This window comes from Pseudophryne corroboree, chromosome 3, assembly GCF_028390025.1.
Source record: "Pseudophryne corroboree isolate aPseCor3 chromosome 3, aPseCor3.hap2, whole genome shotgun sequence".
In the NCBI taxonomy this organism is placed as follows: domain Eukaryota; kingdom Metazoa; phylum Chordata; class Amphibia; order Anura; family Myobatrachidae; genus Pseudophryne; species Pseudophryne corroboree.
This window is the reverse complement of record NC_086446.1, coordinates 486,534,784-486,553,742: the sequence shown is the minus strand read 5'-3', so window position 1 is coordinate 486,553,742 and position 18,959 is coordinate 486,534,784. Positions and strand designations below refer to the sequence as shown.

At 44.3% G+C, this 18,959-nt stretch overlaps 1 protein-coding gene across 8 annotated transcripts in view; it reads right to left on the bottom strand.

The window, feature by feature from the left end:
* Window positions 1-813: 813 nt before the first annotated feature.
* RHBDL3 (rhomboid like 3) overlaps window positions 814-18,959 on the bottom strand; it is a 146,541-nt gene continuing 128,395 nt past the window's right edge. For all 8 annotated transcript variants that reach the window (XM_063960899.1, XM_063960895.1, XM_063960892.1 and 5 more), the window contains one exon: window positions 814-4,131. In XM_063960899.1, coding sequence (XP_063816969.1) covers window positions 3,860-4,131 — 272 coding nt within the window. In that variant the 3' untranslated portion in view covers window positions 814-3,859. The remainder of the gene's footprint in view (window positions 4,132-18,959) is intronic.

Below are 18,959 nucleotides of genomic sequence, written 5' to 3'. Positions count from 1 at the left end.
GTAACAGGCTGTATTTTAAATCTGACAGGAGCTGTTTGGTTAGTACTTTATCTCTCTCCACTTTAGCACTTTTCAAGGATTAGTACATCTGCCCCCTTCCTTGTGTCCTAACTGGCCACTGCACTAAAGGTGCAGCTCTTGGTGGAATCATTTTCCCTGTATAGCCTTTTATCTGTCTGGGTCTCAGTAACTCCCTGGATATTAAAAACTGTGTAGTCTCCCACCTCCTCCACGCATCAAGATGACACAAGGAAAGGAAGGGGGACTTTATATACTATCTTCTGCAGGTGTTTCCTGTCCGGTCCTGGAACAGAGGATTAACCTGATCGTATCTGTTGCTATGATGGAGGATAGGCAATCACAAGTCTTGCCTGATACATGCTGTTGCAATCTTTCGCAGCATTAGTATACAGTATTGCTCAATTTGATATTCGTCTGCAGACCTCTTCTGTCCCTCTTTTCTCTAATGAAATAGAAAGTAAAAACCTCACAATAGAGACATGGGAAGTAAATAGCCTGTTGACATCCTGCTAGATCCAGAATTATTTCTCTTGACAAAGTTATTGTCAGGGTCTGTCACTAACAGTAGAACTTCAGTTATCCAAAAGAATTGGCCATGTTTTAAATAGTGCATGTATTTTTTTTTTTTTATGGGCTAATAATATACCCTAATATATTAAGTTTGATTGGTGTTTGGATAATTGGTGGTTTACAGTAACATATCACTAAAAGGCTGCTCCCTACCTCTGAAATTAAATGATTCAATACATAGTATTTGTAAGAAAACATTTAATAGCACCATGTAAACGTAGCCAGCATTTAACACTTTATTTACATTTTATACTCCAGTACAAAAATAACTGTACATAGTGTTGGCGATACAACATTGACTGATATTACTGCATGTTCCTTGTTTAATGAGGACTACTGTAATGCCCATCTTGTGCCAACCCACAGGTTAGGTCCCCCACTCCAGCTCAGAAAAGTGGTATACGAGAGTAAAAAAGAAAAGGTAATGCAGATGGCATTCATATTCACTGCCACACAGGCAGAACGCAAAGTAATTATGTCCATACATTCAGCAGCTACCTGGAGAAGAAACTTTCCTTTAAGTGTCTTGCTGTCCAGTAGATGAATAAACTGAGAAATAACTCAAATTGTTATGCAATTCATATGGTGATCTGCTGCTTGGAAAGTCTTGATATGTCCGCCAACTATTAGAAACAATGGCCCAAATGTAATAGCTTGCAACATGTAGACAAAGATGAGATTTCGGCAATGCTGCTAGATTTAAGCGGTAATTTGATATAACTTTAAATCGAGTGGCAACATCATTCAAATCTTACTACTGCCTGTATCTTGCATCCTATAATGCTTGGGATTATAGTTATTATCATTTGTGAAATGAGGAATCGATGCTTCTCATATTAAACTGTAATTGCTATACATTTACCATACTGCGCAGCCCATTGCATTCATAATTCGAAAATTAATTCAATTTAATGGAAGTTTACTTTAATGTATTATTTTTAGGGTTTAATATTAATTTGGATGGAGGAGAAGGTAAACCTAATAGACATATATCTCTAACCTGTGATGTTAATATCGGCATTTGGACAGAACACTAGTATTGGGTAGATGGGATTTAATAGAAGAAGCACGTGTACGGCATTTTCTTTCCACTCTCTATAAGTGTGGCCTAGTCACATGATGTTATCTTACATTCTGAGAGGTGTAACCTGATTTGTTACTATATGTAACTGGTAGAACTTCTGGTGGCATTTAATGAGGCTGAGGCAGAGATGACTACAGTATATCAACTTCTGGAAAGAACATGTTTAATTAGCTTTGGACTCCTATCCCTATGTACCTTAGTCCAGCACTTGTTAGTTTATGGTGCGCTGATCAATTAGTGACACCTATCTACTAATTTGTAAGAAGAAAGAAGGCAGTACTGTTCAGCTCTATGGCTCGGCAAGTCAGAATTTTAGTCTATTAAAAATATATTCTTAAATGGCATTTATGAAGTAAAGGTAAATTACACTACTATAAAATATCACGTTATAAAATATAGAAAATTGTTACTATATCACAGATATTCCTAGATATTTTCACCTTACACAACTCATAACCTGAGCTGGATGCAGAGCTGCCGCTATAACTCTCTATTAAAAAAATCTGTGTTTTTTAAATTCTAATTCACAGCTACTCCAAAAGTGGTTGCTTCCATAATAATGAGTGATTCTACCATAAATGATGGACAACATATTCTGCACATTTACTAAATCATCTTCCTAACCACTAAAAGTAATCAAAACCTTTGTTGGCGGCTGTTATGTAATGTACTAATAGATATGAATTAGGCATTGTTAGTCAAAGCTACATGTATATATGTATGTGTACAGTGCTGCCATCAGAAATTATGGGGCCCGGGACTGACAAAGTAGACAGGGCCCCTCCCTTCCCCCCCAAAAAATAAAAAAATATTCTGCCACACTGCTCCTTCCCTACATGATGACACACATTGTGATGTTACATATAGGTTGAGTGTTGCAGACCTACAGGAATGGTTTACAGAGAGCTGATGCGCAAATGAGGCTTGTTTTAACTAAGAAGTCTTCCTTGCGCATCAGACTGCTGTCAATTCACAGACTGGTGCAGCTCTACAGATATTGGTAGTAGGAGCCAGGTGTAGGCCCTCCTCCTGTAAGGGCCCGGGACCCCAGTCCCCACAGCCCCCCGCCCGATGGCTGCCCTGTGTGTGTATATACACATATATTCATGGATAAGATAGCCAACACTTCAGTGAACACTATAATATGGCCAGATAAATTTTTTCAAGAAGGTAAGACATGGAACTTGTATTGTAGGTAGGACTCCATAGCAATGTTTTAGCTGAGTGTAAACTTTATGCAGAGACAATTAAGACATATTAAACTTAAAATCTTAAATATTAAAATCTTCACTGAGGTGCACAAACACACTGGCATTCCCCATGTGTACTGACATCATCCTATTATCAGGCTTTGCCAGTGCCACCCTGTGGCTCCCCAGCTGTTGAAACAACACATCCCAGCATGCCCTGCCACAATTAGGCAATGCTAAAACTGCTCCAGAGCACATTGGGATGTGTAGTTTTACAACAGCTGGAGAGCCATAGGTTGACCATGCCTGTCCTATATTATATACATTCCTCTCTGCCTCCGTCCAATGCATTTCTGTGATGTCCGCTGTATTTGTACCGGCTCTAATGCAGGCGTTATGTTGCCATGGCAACCAATTCACTGGAGGAGGCGGAGAGACTTCCTTGTTCCTCACTTCCTGTCTGGAGGACTGAGGCATATGGCGACCCAGCGTCTGTTGACGGGATCCAGAGGGGAGATAAGGTAATATTTTGTGCATTTGTTGTGTGTATGCATTGCCTGAAGACAGGCCAATAAAGGCCTGAAACGTTGCAAGCTACTATTATGCTGTACGAGTGTTTGTTTACACAAGACATATATATAAATATTCTGTTCCAGATAAATATGCCAGATCCTCTCAGCTCTTCTGGGAGATAGACAACAGGTCTTCTTGGGACCACATTGTTTCATGGAAAATAATTTAGATTTTACAGACAAAAATATAAAAAACAATTATATATATATGTGTGTGTAAAAAAAATAATAAAGACAAATGATCTGTAAAAAGATCAGAATATAATCTAACATTGATATTCTCTTCTTAGACCTGACTCCCAAAAAGAGGTTTAGAATGAATTCTCTTTCACTGTACTGGACAACTGATTGGCTGCTAGGGTAGGATGAAGATCAAAATCTAGTAAGAACTGTGGCAGGTTCCCCGATTCCTCAGTTCCCATCTATGGGGGTGGAGGTAATCGAAGACCAGCCATGTTGAAGGCAAATACATTCCATAAGACTGCAAACATCACAAAGAACATGTAGATGCTCAGGAAGATCCACCATAGAGACTGATCCCGGAGTCTTTGTTCAAAGTTCCTGAGAATCACAACTCCCAAGGTTATGCCAACCAGAACGCCACCTAAGTGGGCCACAAAACTCGGGTGAGGGCATGGAGGATACGCAGATGGGTAAAACCTTAACCAGACGGCTCTCCCAAATTCAAAGCTCACTGCAAAGCAAAAGAGGTAAAAGGCAAAAAAATGAAACACTGATAACAATAACTCAACATCTTATCTTTACCATTATAATAAACATCTCTTTCATGGTGTGTAAAGGGGGCTTTCTGACATCCTGTTTTGTTTAATCAGTAGAACAAACATGTACAGTATTATACAAAAGGCATTTCAAGGAGCTATCCTCTTCCACATGCTTTAGGATTACAAGTTAAAATAATAGGAACAGCCAAGTACAAATAGATGATTAACTAGCACACATAATTATCATGTAAAATAAATACCAAGCAATCATTAAATAAATAAATCATTTAAAAAGTCTCATAAAAAGGGCATCTTTATCCCTGACCCATAGGGCAATAAATCCCTGATAAGGGAAAGAGTTGGGACTGTACATACTCTGCACCACAGCCGGAAGAGAGGGCCAGGGCAATAGAATCTGCAGGGTATATTTACTCAGCCTTGGATGGAGATAAAGTACCAGCCAATCAGCTCCTAACTGCCATGTCACAGTCTGGGTTTGAAAAATGACAGGAGCCGATTGGCTGGTACTTTATATCCGTCCACTTTACCTCCATCCAAGGCTTAGTAAATAGCCCTCAAAGTGAGGTTCAGTGCTCAGTGCCTTGCTAAAACATTGGATTCACCTCTCCCAAATGTGCTTTCAGTATCACGGCGTGAATACTTTGAATACTTTTGGGGGTGGTCATGCATAGTGTCCTAGCTTTTTCATCTGCTGACTTTCTGTCCAAGGCAGCTTATCTAATGTGAAGCCCTCCTAGGACCTTGATTTTAACCACAAGGTTGAGAAGATATGCAGTCTTTAAATTGTTATGGGGGTTCTGGGCATATAGTAAAGGATCAGATCCTGGGACAGAATTGTCCATCACTGAGCTCTAGCAAAGATTTATTGGGATTACACAATGGTACTGTATACCCCCAGGCCGTCTTCTCTGCTTTGAAAGGCGTTGAGAGGGGACCTCTTCTGCGAATACAACCCCAGCTGTCAGGTGTGCTCTTTCCTTGCAGCACTTCTCAGGGTGTGCTGCAGGATCCTGGGAGAGAGGTCAGTAGTTCTGTTAGGGATCATATCATAATTAAATAATCTTCACTGAGTTGAGTCACTCTATTTACTTCACTAGAACCATGAGCTCTATGAAGACATCACTGATGAAAAGAAAATAAATCTTTCTTTCATTTCAGGAAAATTTCATTTACATCATATATTTTTTTTTTTCCAGAAAGCATTGCCGAATGATTCACTGTTCTAATAAGTCTGCTTCTATGGTTCTTAGGGATAATATTACTAAGCGTTAGGTTTGGTTGTCCAGTGGTTTTACAACCTTTCAATTTACGAAGGTCAAAACCACGGAGGAACCACACTTTAGAATACTGAAGCACCATCAATGTTTTAGGCTTGCAGAGAATACAATAGATACGCCTGATTTATCAAGCAGTATGATTGCTAAAACAGCAGGTTAATTAATTGATTTTGATAAGCAAGATTAAATAACATAAATATATCATCCAATTGGGCCAAGGAGATTTATGATGCCTCTTACCAGACATGACTGGACTTTAACAGAAATACACAAACAAACAAAATATAAAACTTTAAAAAAAATCAAATACAGCTCTTAAAAAAAAAAAAAAAAAAAAATCCAAAAACTCGCCACACACAGCAATCACGTGGTATCTTTCTCCTACTACTTTATAACAACTTTCTCCTACCCCACTCAGCCCCTATGCAATGAAAGAGAAAGTGTCCAGCTGCTTCTATAATGGCAATTGAATGGTGCAGAGGTGTCACCAGGTGTGGTGCACCCGGTGCACACACTGCACTACTCCCTCCGCGCCTCGACATGGCCACCCAAAAATGGGTCGTGGCCTAACAGAAGGGACTGTGGTCTCGCGGGGTCCTCCACTTCTTCACTCCGGCCTGGGGACATGTGTCCAGCATCCCGGGAGATGCTGGCTGCTCCCGGAGACTGGGCTGTGTGCAATGCCGGCTTTTCATGTGTGACAGGAGCCGAGTGCTGCAGGTCCGCATGTCAATCTGCGGTCTCCTTCCCTCCGCTGATGTGTTGGAGGGACACGGAGGGCACAGCGCGCGCCTCTCCCGTGTCCCTCCTGGCTCTCCGGCCGGTCTAATAAAGGAAGTGCCGTTCGTGAGCTCTGATTGGCTCACGAACCAGCACTTCCTTTATTAGACCGGCCGGAGAGCCAAGAGGGACACGGGAGAGGCGCGCTCTGTGCCCTCCGCGTCCCTCCAACACAAAGGAGCGGGGGGGATCAGGCACTGAGGAGGGCATATGTGGCACTGTGGGGGAATATCTGGCACTGGGGGGAGCAGGCACTGAGGGGGCATATGTGGCACTGTGGGGAAATATCTGGCACTGAGGGGGCATATGTGGCACTGTGGGGGAATATCTGGCACTGTGGGGGAATATCTGGTACTGGGGGGAGCAGGCACTGAGGGGGCATATGTGGCACTGTGGGGGAATATCTGGCACTGGGGGCATATACCGGGCACTGTGCGGGAATATCTGGCATATGTGGCACCGGGGGCATATGTGGCACTGGGGGGGTATATTTGGCACTGGGGGCATGTACCTGGCACTGTGGGGGAATATCTGGCACTGGGAGCACGGCCCTAGAAACAAGCACTACCCCCTAGCAACGAGCATGACACCCAGTGCATGAAACCCCTGGCAATGAGCATGACACCCTGAGCATGAAAATCCCTGGCACCGTGCATGGAACCAAGAGCATGAAACCCCTGGCAACGAGCAGGTAATTTAAAAGTAATTAGAAGCCTTACTGTAGAACTTAATGTGTAATGGGCATTACGGTGTGTGGCATAATGTATCACGGACATTGCGGTGTGTGTCATAATGTGTCAGGCATTACGGTGTGTTGTATACTATATCACGGGCATTGTGGTATGTGGTATAATGTCTAAGGATCATTGCGGTGTGTGTCATAATGTGTCACAGACATTGTATGTGCTATAATGTATCAGGGGCATTGCAGTGTGTAGCATAATGTATAACGGGCATTGCGATTCCTGTCATAATGTGTCACAGGCATTACGGTGTGTGGCATAATGTGTCGGGGGCATTACAGTGTGTGCATATTGTGTCATGTGCATTATTGTGTGTGGCATAATGTCTGAGGGCCTTTGCAGTATGCGGCATAATGTATACTGGGCATTACTATAAGGAGGAAAAATGACAAATAATGCAAGGGGCATGAATCAGGATTATTTTTCTTTCCTGTGGTGGCTAACGTCTGGGCGTGCAGGTTGCAAAACTGGGGTATAAGGTAGTCTTTTCCTGCAATGCCACGCCCCTTTATGCGAATCCATGCCCATTTAAACGAATCCACGCCCCCTTTTTGGCAGCGCGCGCATGTTTGTCCCTTTACTAGTGCCAATTATGGGGGGGGGGGCGCCAAAGATTTTTTTGGGCTTGGGGGAGAAAAATTTCTAGTTACGCCACTGTGAATATCACACTGCAGCACTTAACTCCTGTCACTGCAGAAGAGTCAGCACTTTGGTGTCACCCCTTCCGAGGGTGACACCCGGGTTCAGGGGTCACAGAGCATGTGACGCCACTGGAATGGTGCTTTCAATATTAAATTAATATGAATAGACTACTGAAGATGAGATTTGCTCTGCCATAAAACAAATTAAATAACATAAAGCAACGGTTACGGACAGCTTTTCCGTCTCCTATTATAAATTATACCAGAAAGTCCTTGTTCCCCATCTGTCCGCTCTGTTCAATAGCATTTTACAAGGTGACCCCTTCTCCGGAATGGGCTTTACAAGCCAGAATAATTGTTATTCATAACAATTATTCTGGCGGTAGTGTGCACCCATTGTGCACACTACCGCTCTATTTCCTTCTTAAATACTTATTTCATGCTCTATTCTAAAATGTTGGCCTGCCGCCTCAATACAGTCCTCCCCCAGTTTATACATAGAGACCAGATTGGCTTTATCCCAGTGCAAGGCAGGCACAAGACAACACCAGACGTGTAATCGATTTTGTCCATTCTGCTAATGCTAGCAAGACGCCTGCTCTCCTGCTTTCTCTTGACGTAGAGAAGGAATTTGACAGAACTGACTGGTTCTTCATGCTTGAAACAGTCCTTCACATTGGGTTTGATGGCACCTTCCTCACTGGTGTTCATGCCCTTTACTTTCCCACCTTGGCTCATGTTTCCATAAATAGTATTGTCTCAGGGCCTCTCTCTCTCTATAATGGTACTTGTCAGGGATGCCGACTGTCCCCTCTAATATTTACTTTCACTACAGAACCATTGGCTGCTCAGATCCGCCTCTTCCCCGATGTTGAGGAAATCCACTAAGGCTCCACAGAATTCAAAATTTCTCTATTTGCGGAAAACGTCCTGCTTACCATTTCCTCCCCCCATTATCACTATGTACGGAGGAACCCTAAAATGAGTTATCTAGGCATTTTCCTGACCAATACCTATAACTCTCTTTATAAAGAAAACGACCCTGTGCTTCTCACTACTATTAATGCTGATTTATTCCGATGGAATGTTCAAATAATCTTGTGGTTTGGGCAGATTACAGTCCTCAAAATGAATCTCCTGCCAAGACTACTATACATGTTCCAAACTTTGCCTGTAAAGTTTCTTGATGCTGTACTCAGATCCATACCTTGTTTGGGTAGTTTGGAAGAATAAACTGCCTAGAACTAGGTTTGCTAATTTTCGTAGGTCCACCATGAATGGCGGTTGTGGTTTTCCAGATGTTAAGATGTATTATTTAGCTCCCCACTAGATGCCCTTATTGAATCGATTTGGAACGGTTGTGTCACGATCCGGGTATCTGGACGCCATTACTTACCCTTCAGATGCCTCCTAAGGCGGGCTCAGCGTTCCAGGACCGGTTTCCGCTGTTCCTAAGTTTCCACATGCAGAGTGGTCTTTTCATCAGCCGCGGCCTCCGCTGTGCCCGCGTGGTTAAATGTGCATCTATCAGCCTGGCGTCTCCTGTCTCCGGTGGCCGGCGCCGCCATTACTGTTTCCCAGACCACATGGATTACAAACCAAACTTCCCTCCAAGTGTCTGCATGGGCGCAGCCATCTTGGATTCTGTCATCTGATCATTTCCACCAATCTGCTGTCTGTGTTGTTGATTTGCATAATTGCCTAGCCAACCCCTTCCTTGCTGCAGGTATAAGTAAGCTGTACCTGAGCAAGGAAGACGTCAGTGCTTTGGTTGTCAAACCTAGTTCCTGTTTGTCTCTCTTCTATGATTGTCTTCCAGGTTCCAGCTCCTGTCTCAAGACTTCCACCATAGAGACCCGCACCAGCATTCCACCTGCGGTGTAGCCTGACTCTCCAATCCATTGTGGATTCATCTGTTTCCAGCTACAACACTACCTGCTTCCAGCCTCAGCTTCCAGCAGAGTACAGCTTCCCTTAAAGGGCCGGTGTCCTTTCTACACTTTACCACTCTCCACCGGAATTATTATTTCTCCGCTCTACATTTCAGTTCACATTTCATCGCTCCCAAAGTTCATTTATTATTTAACTGGTTCCAGCCAGTATCCACTCCGTGCTAACAACAGTCTGGTTCCAGCCAGTATCCACAGCAGCTGTTTTACCTTCAGCAACCCAGCTCTTCCTGGAACACCAGCTGGTACAATCCTGGGTTATCTCCATTGCTACAGCCGGGCCTGGTAAGGACTTTCCATCTAGAAGATCATAAGAACTATCTCACACTACCAGTGCCCTGTGGCTCCTGCCATGCTGTAGTACTCAGGAACTGTATTTATTCTTTGCTGACTTTTACGTTTTCTTTTATTGCTGCTGTGATGCGGAGTTGTCATAATAAACATCATTGACTTTTATCTAAGTTGTCGTGGTCACGCCTTCGGGCAGTTATTGTTCATGTTACTTACATGTCCAGGGGTCTGATACAACCTCCCAGGTTCCGGTACATCTCAGCCCCTACAACTGAGGCTGCCTCCCGTCAGCTCAGGCCCTCAGTTGTGACAGTAAGCACTGACCTAATGAATCCAGCCGGAGACCAGGATCAAGCGGCCAGGCCGATGCAAGAACTGGCAGCCCGACTAGAACATCAGGAGGCTGCACAGGGCCACATCATCCGCTGTCTCCAGGATCTCTCTACTCGGCTGGATGGGATTCAGACAACTCTCCGTGGATCAGGCGCGTCTGGTGCGTCAACCACAGTGACTCCAGCTATAACCCCACCCACCTTACCCATTTCTGCTCCACGTCTTCATCTTCCAACGCCAGCAAAATTTGACGGATCTCCAAGATTCTGCAGGGGATTTCTCAACCAGTGTGAGATTCAGTTTGAGCTACAACCTGGCAATTTTCCCAGTGACCGTACAAAAATTGCCTACATTATTTCTCTTCTCAGTGGCTCAGCCCTTGATTGGGCATCACCGTTATGGGAGAGGTCCGACACCCTGCTATCTTCTTACACTGCATTTGTGTCAACATTCAGGCGCATCTTCGACGAGCCAGGCCGGGTAACTTCAGCTTCGTCTGAGATTCTCCGTTTACGCCAGGAATCACGTACTGTAGGACAATATCTTATACAGTTCCAGATCCTGGCATCCGAACTGGCATGGAACGACGAGGCCCTGTATGCTGCATTCTGGCATGGTTTATCCGAGCGTATTAAAGATGAGTTAGCTACCAGAGACTTACCCTCCAAGTTAGATGAGCTAATCTCACTTTGTACGAAAGTTGACTTACGTTTCAGAGAGAGAGCAACTGAGCGTGGAAGATCATCTGCTCCAAAATCTTCTACTCCTCCTCCTCGCCAACTGTCACCAACTACAGATGAACCCATGCAAATTGGCCGTTCCCGTTTAACTCCTGCTGAGCGCCGAAGACGTCTCTCCGAGTTTCTCTGTCTGTATTGTGCAGCTCCGTCTCACACCATTAATGCCTGTCCCAAACGTCCGGGAAACTCCAAATCCTAGCTCGCCAAGGAGAGGGCCGGCTAGGAGTAATGATCTCCTCTCCATCTCCTCAAGATTGTAACCTCCCAGTCTCGCTTCAAGTTGCTCAACGTTATCAGAACGTCATTGCCCTCCTGGATTCCGGAGCAGCTGGGAACTTTATTACTGAAGCCTATGTTAAACGGTGGTCTCTACCCACCGAGAGACTTCCTTCGTCCTTTTCCTTAACTGCTGTGGATGGCAGTAAAATTTTTGATACAGTTATTTCTCTAAGGACTCTACCAGTTCGTCTGAGAGTGGGAGTTCTTCATTCCGAACTTATTTCATTTTTAGTGATTCCAAGAGCCACACATCCTGTGGTCCTGGGCCTTCCATGGCTCCGTCTTCACAATCCTACAATTGATTGGACGACTACGCAAATCCTGGCATGGGGTTCCTCCTGTACTAAGACATGTTTGTTTAAAGTGTTGCCTGTCTGTTCTTCCTCCCCCAGGTCGTCTGATGTTCCACCTCCTCCATATCAAGATTTCACGGATGTGTTCAGTAAAGCTTCTGCTGATATCCTTCCTCCTCATAGAGAATGGGACTGCCCGATTGATCTCGTTCCAGGGAAGGTTCCACCTCGAGGCCGAACTTATCCGTTGTCTCTCCCCGAGACACATTCTATGGAGGAATACATTAAAGAGAACCTAGCAAAGGGGTTCATTCGACCTTCTTCTTCTCCAGCCGGCGCAGGCTTCTTTTTTGTAAAGAAGAAAGATGGTGGTCTGCGGCCGTGCATCGACTACAGAGGTTTGAACGACATTACCATCAAGAACCGCTATCCTTTACCCCTGATTACTGAGCTCTTTGACAGAGTTAGCGGAGCTACCATCTTTACAAAGCTGGACCTGAGAGGTGCATACAATCTCATCCGGATCCGTGAGGGTGACGAGTGGAAGACCGCATTTAACACCCGTGACGGACATTATGAGTACCTCGTCATGCCCTTCGGATTGAGCAATGCTCCAGCTGTCTTCCAGCATTTCGTCAATGAGATCTTCAGAGACATTCTATACCGTCATGTCGTGGTCTATCTAGATGATATCCTCATTTTTGCCAACGATTTAGAGGAACATCGTTTCTGGGTAAAGGAGGTTCTGTCCCGTCTCCGTGTCAATCATCTCTACTGCAAATTAGAGAAATGCGTCTTTGAAGTCAAGTCCATTCCGTTTCTAGGGTACATTGTGTCCGGTTCCGGACTAGAGATGGATCCTGAGAAACTACAAGCAATCCAGAATTGGCCGGTACCCTTAACCCTCAAAGGGGTCCAGAGGTTCTTAGGGTTCGCCAATTATTACCGAAAGTTTATACGAGACTTTTCCACCATTGTGGCGCCTATTACTGCTTTCACCAAGAAGGGTGCTAACCCGTCCAAGTGGTCTGAAGAAGCCATGCAAGCTTTTCATCTTTTAAAACAGAGGTTCATCTCTGCGCCTGTCCTGAAACAGCCTGACATCGACTCTCCTTTCATCTTAGAGGTGGATGCCTCCTCCGTTGGAGTAGGAGCGGTGTTATCTCAGAGGGCTAAAGATGGTCATTTACATCCTTGCAGTTTCTTCTCACGGAAGTTCTCCCCAGCGGAGCGCAACTATGCCATTGGCGACCAGGAGTTGCTAGCCATCAAGCTCGCTCTAGAGGAGTGGAGATATCTGTTGGAGGGAGCTTCTCATTCAATCACCATCCTTACAGACCACAAGAACCTTCTATATCTAAAAGGCGCACAATGTCTCAACCCTCGTCAGGCCAGATGGGCACTTTTCTTTTCCAGGTTCGACTTTAAACTCCAGTTCTGTCCGGGCTCTCAGAATCGCAAGGCCGATGCCCTTTCCCGCTCATGGGAGCAAGAAAATGAGTCAGAGTCTTCAGACAAGCATCCTATTATAAATCCGTTGGCATTCTCCACGGTAGGGATGGACTCTACGCCCCCATCAGGGAAAAGTTTTGTGAAGCCGACACTAAGGAAGAAGCTCATGCATTGGGCCCATGCTTCCCGTTTTGCCGGACATACAGGTATCCAAAAAACCCTGGAGTTTATCTCTAGGTCCTATTGGTGGCCAACTCTGAAAAAGGACGTTTTGGAGTTTATTGCATCTTGCCCAAAGTGTGCTCAACATAAAGTATCCCGCCAGTCGCCTGCGGGGCAACTGGTTCCACTATCTGTTCCCCGTCGACCATGGACCCATTTGTCGATGGATTTTATTACAGATTTGCCCATGTGCAACAAGTTCAATACCATCTGGGTGGTAGTTGACCGGTTCACCAAGATGGCACACTTCATTCCTCTCACCGGTCTTCCGTCAGCTTCCAAGTTGGCTCAAGTATTCATACAAGAGATCTTCCGACTCCACGGTCTTCCAGAAGAAATTATCTCAGATCGAGGAGTTCAATTCACAGCCAAATTCTGGCGAAGTTTATGTCAAGTCCTCCAAGTCAAGTTAAAGTTTTCCACGGCTTACCATCCTCAGACCAATGGTCAAACTGAGAGGGTGAATCAGGACTTGGAGGCCTTCCTCCGCATCTATGTGTCCTCCTCTCAAGATGACTGGGTTCAATTACTTCCCTGGGCCGAGTTCTGTCATAACAACCAGTATCATTCTTCATCTTCCTCAACACCATTCTTCACCAACTTTGGATTCCACCCTAAAGTCCCTGAGTTCCAACCGCTTCCAGCAACTTCTGTTCCCGCAGTGGATATCACCTTGCATCAGTTTGCCAATATCTGGAAGAGCGTACGATCAGCTCTGCTCAAGGCATCGTTCAGGTACAAGAAGTTTGCGGATAAGAAGCGTCGAGCAGTTCCTGCTCTCAAGGTGGGTGATCGGGTATGGTTATCCACGAAGAATTTGAGGTTAAGAGTTCCCAGTATGAAGTTTGCACCTCGCTACATCGGTCCTTTTAAAATTGATCAAGTCATCAATCCTGTTGCTTACAGACTCCAGTTACCTCCCTTCTTAAAAATACCCAGGACATTCCATGTTTCCCTGTTGAAACCGTTAATCTTGAATCGGTTTCATTCCTCACTTCCACCAACTCCGAAAGTCCAAACTCAACGAGGCGTTGAGTATGAAGTGGCCAAGATCCTGGACTCACGTCACCGTTACGGTCAACTTCAGTATCTCATTGACTGGAAGGGCTATGGTCCTGAAGAACGCTCTTGGACCAATGCCTCTGACGTCCATGCTCCTGCCTTGGTCCGAAATTTCCACGCAAAGTTTCCTTTAAAGCCTAAGAAGTGTCCTGGGGCCACTCCTAAAGGGGGGGGTGCTGTCACGATCCGGGTATCTGGACGCCATTACTTACCCTTCAGATGCCTCCTAAGGCGGGCTCAGCGTTCCAGGACCGGTTTCCGCTGTTCCTAAGTTTCCACATGCAGAGTGGTCTTTTCATCAGCCGCGGCCTCCGCTGTGCCCGCGTGGTTAAATGTGCATCTATCAGCCTGGCGTCTCCTGTCTCCGGTGGCCGGCGCCGCCATTACTGTTTCCCAGACCACATGGATTACAAACCAAACTTCCCTCCAAGTGTCTGCATGGGCGCAGCCATCTTGGATTCTGTCATCTGATCATTTCCACCAATCTGCTGTCTGTGTTGTTGATTTGCATAATTGCCTAGCCAACCCCTTCCTTGCTGCAGGTATAAGTAAGCTGTACCTGAGCAAGGAAGACGTCAGTGCTTTGGTTGTCAAACCTAGTTCCTGTTTGTCTCTCTTCTATGATTGTCTTCCAGGTTCCAGCTCCTGTCTCAAGACTTCCACCATAGAGACCCGCACCAGCATTCCACCTGCGGTGTAGCCTGACTCTCCAATCCATTGTGGATTCATCTGTTTCCAGCTACAACACTACCTGCTTCCAGCCTCAGCTTCCAGCAGAGTACAGCTTCCCTTAAAGGGCCGGTGTCCTTTCTACACTTTACCACTCTCCACCGGAATTATTATTTCTCCGCTCTCAAGTTCTACATTTCAGTTCACATTTCATCGCTCCCAAAGTTCATTTATTATTTAACTGGTTCCAGCCAGTATCCACTCCGTGCTAACAACAGTCTGGTTCCAGCCAGTATCCACAGCAGCTGTTTTACCTTCAGCAACCCAGCTCTTCCTGGAACACCAGCTGGTACAATCCTGGGTTATCTCCATTGCTACAGCCGGGCCTGGTAAGGACTTTCCATCTAGAAGATCATAAGAACTATCTCACACTACCAGTGCCCTGTGGCTCCTGCCATGCTGTAGTACTCAGGAACTGTATTTATTCTTTGCTGACTTTTACGTTTTCTTTTATTGCTGCTGTGATGCGGAGTTGTCATAATAAACATCATTGACTTTTATCTAAGTTGTCGTGGTCACGCCTTCGGGCAGTTATTGTTCATGTTACTTACATGTCCAGGGGTCTGATACAACCTCCCAGGTTCCGGTACATCTCAGCCCCTACAACTGAGGCTGCCTCCCGTCAGCTCAGGCCCTCAGTTGTGACAGGTTGACCTGTAAAGTGGCCTCCCTACCTTCCTAATCGGTATCTCCCCTTGCCTCTGGCCTGCAATCTGTTCTACTCACCCAGTTATTTGCTTTGTCAGGCTTGGAACCTCTGTATTAAGTGCTACAAATGATCTAGCAACTCATCTCCTCTTACCCTGTTGTGGGATAATCCAGAATTTTCCCTCTCCTGCTCTACTCCTTGGGTCTCCAGAGTATCAGGTTTCTGGGTGACGTGTTGGATAAAGATGACTGCATATCTTTAGGTGACCTGCAGCCCAAATTCTCTTTTCCTGAGGTTCATGTATTTCATTTTCTCCAGCTATGCCATTTTGCTGCCTCTTTCCTTTATTCTGGTGTGTCCTGCCCCCTGAATCCCTTTGAGTCCCTTTGTTACCATAGACCCTTACAAACCGACATGATTTTTCTCCTAAACAGCTCCCTTATCCTCTTAGTAGAACCATCTACTCCAGCTGTGAACTCCAGTAGGAATACTATCTGAGTACCCCCTCCTGAAAGGACACCTGGTCCACAATTCGGGAATGGTTTGCTTCCATATCTACATTGGTCAAGGAAAATTCCTATAAAATGTATTATTGCGGGTACATGGATCCCACTCAACTCCAGAGAATGTTTAGCTCTACCTCTCCGATTTGTTGGAAGGGGTGTGGGATTTGCCGTACCTTCCTCCACATGTGGTAGATATGTCCTAAAATAATTCTGTTCTGGCATTATGCGGACATTTTGAGTTCTAGATTAAATTCCCTGATAACTGTTAACTCATGGTTCTTTCTCTTAGGTCTTCTCTTCATGGGGTCTATTCAGGAACCAGTGAAAAGTGTGGAAAAGTGAGCCAGTGGAGAAGTTGCCCATGGAAACCAATCAGATGTTCTGTATAGTTTCATAGTATGCAAATTATAAATGCTACTTCAATGCTGATTGGTTGCCATGGGCAACTTCTCCACTGGCTCACTTCTCCACACTTTTTACTGCTTCATGAATAGACCTGAGTCCTTAGATAGATTTGAGGATAAATTAGCAGCCACAAATCCCCAATTCTTCTAGTAATCTCGTAGCTACCCACTGTAAAAAATCCTGCTCCACCTTCTCTTACCCCTGTTTCCGCTAGAATGTGGCACTTGGCTGCTATGAAGAAAGTTACAGCTTACCTTATCTGCAAGTCACCACAATTCCTTTGAGTTTGGGGTCCTTGGTATACTTATTGTAGCCTATTTTCCAACCATCGATCCGCGCATGGCCTGTCTGACTTCTTGTTTTGACCCCTTGCTCTTCCTCTCTCGCTTTTTAGTGTTCCTAATTTTTTTTTCTTTTCGGGCTACTCCCCCCCCCCCCCCCCCACTTTATATGTGCCTTGTTACACTGGGCAGGTACTTTTATTCCACACTCCCTATTTCAATTTGCACTTTACTTACTGCGGAGACTTGCTCTTTTCTTTTGTACTGGTTGTTTTCTATTTTGTCATTGCTGCCAATTATCTCTTTTGAAACTATAAATAAACTCTCTATTTTTTTTTAAGTAATATGAATAAAAATGCTTCTAATTCACAGCGTTTTTCATGTTCTTATCAGTACTATATAAATTATACTGTATCCTCTGAATTAGAGTGCTCCCACAAAAGAGTCTATTCTCCAATATTTCTCTTCTTGGTTCCTTGTACTTGATATTTTTTTGACTCTAGGGAGCACCACTGAAAGCAACACACAGTGATATCAGGATACATTATTTTAATATCTACGGTTGCCATATACAGAAGCAATTCAGTGTAAATTCAGTCTTTCAGAGGCTATTAATTGTTTAATGTTTGGACTGGTGCGGTTCCCTCCCAAACCCCTTTTTCCTAATAAGTGCAACCTGTCCAGAACTAATGAGGCAGCCGCAATTGTAACTTGCTCAAAGGCTATTTCGCATAAATTCATTCTCATTTTGGAGTGGTTAAATACAGTTCCTGACTATTACCAAATAGCCAGCAGAGGGCAGCCTTGCCATTATATTGAATATATAATATTCTGCGATACTATGGCAGCAGGGTTGATGTCAATGGGAGGAACCAGTCTGGAAACAGTAACAGATTTTATTATTGCAGGCAGTATTTGCCTCATGCTGACCAATGGTGCTATTACTGTCTGCAGTGTCTTCTAAATAGAAATATGCCTGTAATATGCCTTACACACATCGACCCGGGAAATTACAGTGTCTAAAAGTCACCAAATTCCCAGGTCTCAACACCAATTCTGGTAAAGAACAAGCTCGGGGACCCAGGACGTTTGCATTCACACCTACTAAAATGAAGGTAATGTGAAAGGGGTAGAGGCTTGAATGGAGGCATTTATGAAGCCTGATGATTTATGTACATTCAGGAATAAGTGTTTAGGGAGAGTCCATCTGGCTGATGGATTGCTATTACCTCCTGGAACTAATACACTGGTTTTATAAATCTCCCGGTGCTCAAGTTCAAAGACATTTCTATTATCAGGATCCCTTTTAATGAGTGTAATAACACAGGATTAGCTCAGAGGACCCCGTAAGAGCAAGGACCACAATACTATGCTATTATAATATTACAGAATGAGGCATTAGCTTAGACTACCACAGAAGTGATAAAATAAAGATATAACTGTATGACCATTACCCAAGATGTACAGAATTACACATTTTGTAATGCAAAATATGAACAGAAAATGGGTAATACATGTGTGCGCAATACATATTAGATTTTCCGCTACACCACCTTCCAAAGTTTGGTGATTATAGTACCATTGCTGTGTTGGGCAGTTTTGTGGTCTAAGATCTAAAACGGCAGATTTGTAAGTACATTTATATCTATGGGTAAATGTATATATTTTCTTTATCTATAGGATTTACTGATAATTTAAAATATTAAGAATTATACATATAATTCTGCCTCCTCAATCCTGTGAGCACTTCCGCATATCTACATGACTTACTGATGGCGTAAAAGAAGGACACGCTACATTTTTCATTCTCTTGCCATATCTGTGAGCCTCATACTCACCAGTGGCCCTCATGCAGGCTGACTCAGATGGCAGAACACGAGCGCTGACACATATAGGGTGTTTATCACAAAGTGTCTGCCATGAAGTGTGAATCTCATGCTGCTAGAGCTACCTAGCTCCGTGTGCACTTAATTAGGAGATGATTATAATTAGATCGGTGAAGTCATTACTAGCGCAGATTACTGCAGAACTTCATGGCAAATTCTTCAGTATCCCGACATATGTAGGAGATGATGAATAGGATCCTAGGAATATGTCCTGTTCGTACATGAGTAGTGGACGCAAGGAAGACTGTCTGTCTTGTAAAT